Here is an 8,375-nt window from a genome sequence, read left to right as displayed (position 1 = left end):
CTTAATTGGGTGCTGGGGATCGGGCCCGGCTGCCTGGCGAGCGGCACGCCCCGGGCGGGGCGGGCCCTGACGGTGAAAAGGCGTCTGAGGGAGAGGCGGCGCCTCTCGGCCGCGGCGCCTCACGGGATCCCGCCGATGTTGGCACAGTCCCGGCTCCCGAGCCTCCTCCTCCAGCTCCCCCGGCTGCGCTCAGTCGCTCCCGGCCTCGCCAGCATGAGCTCCGCCACCGGCACCCTCACCGTGCAGCAGCCCCTCAACTACCGCGCGGGAGCCCGCGTCCAGCCCGCCGACGGCGGGCAGCTGGAGGAGGTGTTCGAGCCGGCCACAGGTACCGACCGGGGAAAGCTCCGCGGGCTGGGAGAGCTCTGTGCCTGCAGGGCCCGGTGTCCTCGGCTTTCACCCGGGTGTCACATATGCGGTGTCCGGCTGCCCCTCAGCCGCCCTGCTGTAGTGGCTGAGCTCTGCCTCAGTGTTTGGCCATCGCCGTTCTTCGCGCAGAAATCAGCTTTCCCTCTGTCACTGCCCGATTTTGGCAAGCCCCCCCGATTTAAATATCTCTGTAGTTATGTAATTGTAGTTATCAGTGTGTAGCGTTCAGCAGAATCGTTTCTAAGTGTTTAACCCTCCTGGGGAATGTGTAACGTGAGTCTTGAAGAGGGTGGTAGAAGTGTAACAAACTCAACTGGAAAAGCCAGGGATTTTGTAGCAACTGGAGGTAATTAGTAACCAGAACACGACTGTGGGGAAATTCAGCTCTTTTAATTGGAACCAGCAGAATAGCAGCACCTCTTCTCTGGCTGAATACAAATCAGTGGGTTTCAGTGGGAAATCCTGTGCCTGGTATAGGTGGCTTGACTGAAGTATGTGGTGTCTGGTGCAAATAAGCCACGTTCTGTGCCCCTTTTCTGAGATTTCCATCTCATTTATTCCCTGTTCAAAACGTGCCCAGGTCGTGTGCTGTGCAAGCTGCCCTGCTCTGGGGAGAAGGAAGTTGATCTGGCTGTGCAGAGTGCAAAAGCTGCCTTTAAAATATGGAGTCAGATGTCAGGCATGGAGCGGTGCCGAGTGATGCTGGAGGCTGCCAGAATTATTCGGGTATGTTGGGGGGCAAACAGGGGTGGTTCTGTCTCTGAGCTTCCCTGTGGGTTATTGTGGCTCCTGGGGGCTTCAGCAGGACTTGCAGAGCTCCAGGAGTTGCTCAGGAGTTAAAACCCACCTTTGGCCAGAAGAGACAGGAGGCTGTCTCAGGCAGGGCTTTGCTCTTATCACTGGAGTCAGCATCCGTGCCTGCAGCTTTGGCCTTATCACTGGATTCAAGGCCAGTGTGTGCTTTCTCAGCTGAATTCTGTTAGACAGCATAAAACTGAAGCGACCCATTTGGCATCTTGCAGGCTTTGTGGTTCTTTTAACAGCTCCAAAGATTAAATTTCACTGCATGCAGTTTCAAAGCTGAAATTGCATAACTGGCATGGCTGAACTTTTGGCTTGTCGGAGGCTGTTGTTACATGACTGGAATGTGTCCTGGCAATAAGAGAAAGTAGGAGTACTGGTTTTTATCTGTCAGATAATACACATGGGGAGGATGCACATAAGTGAGGTTTAACACAGACTCCTTTCCAAGATAACAGGTCCTTGAGCATCAATCTCCATCAAGTTAATCTCCATTAAGTTCTTACACATCTGTAAGAACCCAGACTTTCCCCAGTGTGTATAAGTCATGAGAAAACTTTCCTTTATGCCAAACTTTTGCTTTTTCCAGACTTCCAGAGCAGGGTGACGTTTCTGCCTGGGAGATGGACTGTTAAAGGATGCTTCCCAGCTGCATTGCTTTGTCCCTCTTCACTGGCCTCTGGTTCCATCCTGATCTTGCTGTTTGCTCTTCCCAGTTCAGTTCTGCGAATTCTATCATTGTTTGCCAGCCAGCTTCTAAGTTCATGTTTGTTCATCTTTTAGATAAACAGGGATGTTAAACAAGACTGGACCAGCAGTGAACCCCTGCAGCTTTCCCTTTGACATTGCCCTGCACTCATCACCATGGGGACACTGATAAACAGCAGTTGGGAATGTCCCTTTTGGAGATGACCGTTTCTCATGGCAGGATCTTGTTTGGGGTTTGTGTGCTCGTGAAGCAGCTGTCTCCTTGTGGGGTTCTGCTCCAGGCTTCTCTAACATGTTGTCTCTGTCCTGTGCTGCTCACAGGAGCAGAGGGAGGAAATTGCCACCATGGAGACCATCAACAATGGGAAATCCATCTTTGAGGCCAGAGTGGACATCGACATATCCTGGCAGTGCCTGGAGTATTACGCAGGGCTGGCAGGATCTCTGGCGGGTGAGGAGTTACTGCAGTTTGCTCTTTGCTCTCTGTCCCACCTTCCCTGGTAACTCCAGTGGCACAAAGCCATCTTTGCTGCTGATTTCCCTGAGAGATGGGCCATTCCTGAAGACCTTGGAAGGGCTCTGAGAGGTCTCTGCCCAATGCTGCCATGCTCTGTGGGCACTCACTCACCTTCTGTGAGCTTGTTGGGGTACAACTGTGTCTCTGCTCCCAGGCAAAGCCAGACCTGACCCCTGGGGGCTCTGACAGACAAGAAGGGACTTTGCTCTTTTCTACCCTCTGGCTGTTTCTTTGCAGGTGAACACATCCAGCTTCCCGGGGGATCCTTTGGGTACACTCGAGAGAGCCCCTTGGGGTGTGTGTTGGCATTGGAGCCTGGAATTACCCTTTCCAGATTGCCTGCTGGAAGTCTGGCCCAGCCTTGGCTTGTGGTAATGGAGCCTTCCTGCCCACCCCAGTGTCTCTTCAAAGCCAAGTGATCCTGTGGGGCACAGTGATCTCTGGGATGGATTCTATAATTACTTGAAGTGTTGAAGGATTAGCAGAATGTTCAGGCTGTTACTCTGGCAGAAAGGGAAGGGAAATGGAAGGAGGAAGATGTCAGATGTTGAGAGGTTAGGAGTGAATCCAGAAAAGCACAATAGCTTGGCTTTGTACCAGATGGGGGAGGTCTCTGGAAATGTCTGCAGGGCAAGACCAGCAGCCCCATCTCCCCCAGCCTCTCCTCAGCAGCAGTGATCAACTAAAAGTGTTTCCTCCTTTTTTGGGGGAAACTTCTGGGCTCTGTTGAGACAAACTCACAGTGTGGGGTGGGGATTGTTTTTGTTTCTTCCCTGAAGCAGTTTGGGTGTTAACCCCACCTTGCCTGTGTCTGGGTTCCCTTAGGCAATGCGATGGTCTTCAAGCCTTCACCCTTCACCCCTATTTCTGTGGTGAGGTTGGCAGAGATCTTCACAGAGGCTGGAGTGCCCAAGGGGCTCTTCAACGTGGTGCAGGGTGGGGCTGCCACGGGCCAGCTCCTCTGCCAGCACCCAGATGTGGCCAAAATCTCTTTCACTGGCAGTGTGCCAACTGGCATGAAGGTAAAGACACCTTGAGACAAGGCTTGTATCAACTACAATCAATCTGTAGTTAATACCTCCTTGAGCTTTTCTGCACGGGGCTTGTGAGTGTGGCAGCATTTTTGGGGCTGGGCAAGGAGCTTGCAGCACATACAGGGTCATGCTGGGGATCCAGTTAACCTGCTGGGCACGAGCTTGACAGAGAAACCCCTTGGACAGCTTCACTTGCTTGGCCCCTGGTTGCAGTGAAGTCTCTGAACTGCTCAGGTGGGCTGTTGATGTTGGGAGGAGAGTACATGAAACAGCAGCACTACAAAAATGTGGTTCTGGCTGCTATAAAGCACTAAAGCTGCATGCACCCTACTGTTTTTTAAGCAAGGGCATAGTTTCTGTGAGTTTCTTACCCTCAATTCATTATTCCAAAATTAAGAAGACTTTTGGGAATAAACTGTGAGCTGAAGGAGGGGAAATGTCCCATGAATATTCCCTACATTTGTGTACCTGTGGGTTGCAGTGACAGATGGCAGCTACAGCTGCCTGCAGCTTACACTGAGCACGAGACTTCCTGCAAATGCCTCTCCAGGCTTTGTTGGCTTTATCTGTAAAAAAACAACCCCCAAACCATCTGAGGCTGTCCTCAGTCTGAACTCACCACATCTAGGGGAGCCCATCTTGCCCTTTGTGCTGCTTCTCTTGTTGGTGAATGGTCCTTTGGGTCTCTCTTGCCTCTCCCCCCCAGCCTCCTCTTGGCCAGTGGATCACTTGTCTCTTGTGTCCTTGTTCCCCTCAGATCATGGAGATGGCAGCTAAAGGGATAAAGCCAGTCACCCTGGAGCTGGGGGGCAAATCCCCCCTTATCATCTTCTCAGATGCTGACCTGGAGAATGCTGTGAAGGGAGCCCTCATGGCCAACTTCCTGACTCAGGGCGAGGTGTGTGGGAGTGGGGCCAGCCTGTGACCTCCTGTAAGTGAGGGATGCCCTGGGGCTCCCATCCTGCCACACCTTTCCCGGGGCACTGTCAGAAGGGATGCCCTGGAAGGAGCCTGAGCAGTGTCCCAGCAGTGTGCCTTAGCCATGGGACACACTTAGCCAGTGTCCTGTCCTTCCCTGGCACTAAGCAGCCAGCTCAGCACAGCTGCTCCATGCCCTGGGCACCAGTCTGGCACTCACAGCTCAGGAGAAGCTGTGCTGGTGTCCCCTGGAGGGGCAGCAGGCTCCAGCCTGGTGTGCTGAGCCTGAGAACAGGCTTCTGTCCTTCCCAAATTCGGGATCTCCACCCGTGCTGCAGGTTTTGTGTAATCCTGTTGGCAAATTTGCTCAGCAGGGTCATTTCTAGGAATTCAGGAGTCAGCTCAAGGTCTCTGCTGCTGGTGACCTGATACGTTTTTGCCACCTGGTGGCATCAGAACCACGGTGTCCAGCAAGGACTGTTCAGTGCAGTCACAGCCCCAGGGTATCTCCTTGTGTTCCTTGTCCCCAGGGACAAATTAGCAGTTGCAGCAGCTATGGAGGGGCTTTTCCAAGAGCAGGACCCAAGCAGGGAAGGACTGTGGAGTGCTGTGTTTCTATTCTGAGCTGCCTGTCCTGTGTCCCAGGTGTGCTGCAATGGCACCAGGGTGTTTGTGGAGAGGAAGATCCTGGATACCTTCACAAAGGAGGTGGTGAAACGCACCCAGAAGATCAAAATTGGAGACCCTCTTCTGGAGGACACGCGGATGGGAGCCCTCATCAACCGGCCCCACCTGAATCGTGTGCAGGGCTTTATCAAGCAGGCCAAGGAGCAGGTGAGATTGTGATGCTGCCTTGTGCCTGCCCTGAAATGTCTCTCCTGTTGGTCAAACACACTGCCAGCTGCCCTCCTGCCCTGTGCCTTCCCAGTTAAGCTGGTTTTTTTTGGTTGTTTTTGGTTTACTCAGTGGGTGTGTTGGACCACTAGACACAGAAGTCTGTGGGATCTGATGGGATGCATCCCTGGGTCCTCAGAGAATTGGCTGATGTAGTTGCTGTGCTGTTTTCCATGATACTTGAGAAGTCATGGCAGTCAGGTGAAGTCCCAAGTGACTGGAAAAGGAAAAACACTCATTTTCTAAAAGGGTGGTGGACAAGAGCCTGGGAATTACAGACCCATCAGCCTCACTGCTGTGACTGTGCAAAGATGATGGAACAGACCCTCCTGGAGTTGTGTTAAGGCACATGGAGGACAGGGAGGTGATTTGAGCCCAGTACAGGGTGCTGCACCTGGGTCAGAGCAACCCCTGCTACCAATCCAGGCTGGGGGATGAGCAGATGGAGCAGCCCTGCAAGGAAGGACTTGGGAGTGCTGGTGGATGAGAGGCTGGACATGCCCCAGCCATGTGTGCTGGCACCAAGAAACCCCCAGTGCCCTGGGCTGCATCCAAAGCAGTGTGGGCAGCAGGTGAGGGGGAGTTCTGCCCCTCTGACCTGCTCTGCTGAGACACCACTTCAAGCTCTGGAATCCTCAGCACAGGAAAAACACAAGAGGAAAGGCTGAGAGTTGGGGTGGTTTAGCTTGGAGGGCAGAAGGCTCTGGGGACAGCTGATTGCAGGATTTCAGCACATAACAGGGACTTAAAGAAAGATGGGGACAAATGTTTGAGCAGAGCCTGCTGGGATAGGCCAAGGGGCAGCCAGAGCTGGGCAGGATGCTCCTGGATGTGCCTGCATCCCTTCCTCTCTTGGCTCTTTTGCAGGGGGCAGAGGTGCTGTGTGGTGGGGACCTGTACGTGCCAGACGACCCGAAGCTGAAGAATGGCTACTACATGCGGCCCTGTGTGTTAGGTAGGCTCCATCTCAGCCATGGCACCGTGGATGCTGTGGGATTTCTCCTGAGAAATGAGTTCAGCTTTGTTACCTGGCTCTGTGATGGCCCCAGCATGGATGACCACTTGCATGGGGGTCTTAGAGAGAGCTGAGGCTTCCAAGAACTGCATCCAGGGAAATCTGTGCTGTTGGTGCTTTTGAGGTGCAGGGTGTGCCTGGCTGCTCTGCCATGCTGGGGGCTGTCTCCAAGGCTGTGTGGGTTGCTGAGTGCACAGGCTGTGCTGCTGCTCTTCCTCCTGAAGCACTTGTGCTCTGCCACGCTTCCAGGGAACTGCAAGGATGACATGACGTGTGTGAAGGAGGAGATCTTTGGGCCTGTCATGGCCATCCTGCCCTTTGACACGGAGGAGGAGGTTCTGGAGAGAGCCAACGCCACTAAATTTGGCCTGGCAGGTGGTGTCTTCACCAGGTATGATGGGCAGTGTTGTGGAATCATTCTGGGGACTGAAATACTGCAGTGATTTGCTGCTCCTCTTGCAGTGCCTGGGCATGGGTATCCTCTTTCAGAAAAGCTGAGGCAAGGGATTGCCAAAAGGGAAATCTGTAAATGACTGCACATCTCCCATTTTTCCCCCAAGTGTTGGGTGGCCCAGCTGTCCCTTGGGTTCCTCCCAGCCTGGCTTGGCCTGCTGCCTGCCTTCCTGCCCCTCCAGGATGCACCAGGAGCCTGCTGTGCTGCTGTTGGCTGCTTGCCCCACTCTGTATTGCTGTATTGTCCTGCCCTCTGGAACTGAATGCACTTGGAGCATCCTTGGGAATTGGTGCTGCCTCCTTTGAGCAGGCAAAGGCAGAGTAGGGCTGGTTGGACTCCAAAAAGCCCTGCTGGCCTTTCTCCAGTGAGTGTTGCCTGGCAGGGAAGGAGGGAGTCCAGCTGAATTGCCCTTTTCCTGCAGGGATATCCAGAAGGCTCACAGGGTAGTGGCTGCTCTCAAGGCTGGGATGTGCTTCATCAACAACTACAACGTCAGCCCAGTGGAGCTGCCTTTTGGGGGATACAAGTCCTCAGGTGAGCTCTGTGTGACCTCCCCTGGTACCTGCCAGCTCCAGGGGCTGCAAGTGGCCACTGGCACTGCCTGGAGCTGTGTCCTCACTGCAGCTCTTCCCTGCAGGATTTGGCAGGGAGAACGGCCGGGCAGCCATCGAGTACTACTCGCAGCTGAAGACTGTCTGTGTGGAGATGGGGGATGTGGAGTCTGTGTTCTAGTGCCTCTGGGGCCTGCTCAGGGCAGCATCAGGCAGCTCTTTGCTGCCAGCCAGAGATGTGGATCATGTACACAGCAATAAAGTTCCCTACAGTTGTCAGTGCCTGGGGGGAAGCTGAGCTGGAGCAGCGTTCAGCCACCCTGCTCCTGCAGGGGGAGGGTTGGACACACAGAGCTCAGCCTCTGGTGGACAGGGGGAAGCTCAGAGCAGGAGGCAGCAATCTGGCTTTTGGCAGCAGCTCCTGCAGGCACAGAGGTGTTACCAGAGGCTTCCAGGCTGAGTGCCTTCATTCCCATTGCCTTCCACCCTCCATCAGCTTCACTTCTGGCTTAGGACCCTACTCGATGCAGCTATGAGCTCTTGGACACACTTATACCCTGTAACTATCCTGACTGACCCTGTCTGTTCTGTAACCACATAAAAGCCTTAAATGCATCATTGTTTATTGCCCTCTAGACCCTTGGTAACCTCAACTTTTGGTTTTTTCTATCTGTCCCTTACAAGTGGGACACAACATTGTGGGGAGGGTTGGCTGATGCTGCCTGGGCCAGGCCTGGCCCTGAGAATCACCTCCACACAAGAGTGGTGGTGAGCTCCAGCACAGAATAGTGAAAGCTATCTCACTTCCTTCCTGTAAACTTACTGTTCTTTATACACATGATGAAGCAACAATTTCAATTGTTTTCTTATGTCTTTTTTTAGCAATCAAATAAATACTTACTCTGGAACAAATTCTCAGTGTGACATTAATTGAGGGATCCAGAAATGGGGTCGTTGCTGTATGAGTTAAATGAGCTGCAAGGTGGCTTTTTGATCACTAAAATCATAAAAGCTAGAAGGAACATCTCTGCCTGACAGACAGATTTCTGTAGTCCTACAAAACCAGAGTAGTTCTAGCATTCTGCAGAGCTTCTTAAGAAAACCCTCTGTAACT

At 53.2% G+C, this 8,375-nt stretch overlaps 1 protein-coding gene across 1 annotated transcript; it reads left to right on the top strand.

Annotated features, from left to right (window-relative positions):
• Window positions 1-110: 110 nt before the first annotated feature.
• Window positions 111-8,173, top strand: ALDH9A1 (aldehyde dehydrogenase 9 family member A1). Its single transcript, XM_036387610.2, is given in 12 exon segments — window positions 111-328; window positions 950-1,095; window positions 2,200-2,329; window positions 2,633-2,671; window positions 2,674-2,766; window positions 3,221-3,417; window positions 4,187-4,327; window positions 4,993-5,181; window positions 6,109-6,196; window positions 6,506-6,647; window positions 7,132-7,244; window positions 7,348-8,173. Coding segments are annotated over 12 exon segments (1,566 nt in total). The 5' UTR covers window positions 111-135; the 3' UTR covers window positions 7,443-8,173.
• Window positions 8,174-8,375: the final 202 nt, after the last annotated feature.

The sequence above is a fragment of the Molothrus ater genome, chromosome 9, assembly GCF_012460135.2.
Source record: "Molothrus ater isolate BHLD 08-10-18 breed brown headed cowbird chromosome 9, BPBGC_Mater_1.1, whole genome shotgun sequence".
NCBI classification, from domain to species: domain Eukaryota; kingdom Metazoa; phylum Chordata; class Aves; order Passeriformes; family Icteridae; genus Molothrus; species Molothrus ater.
This window is presented reverse-complemented; position numbering and strand designations above follow the sequence as displayed.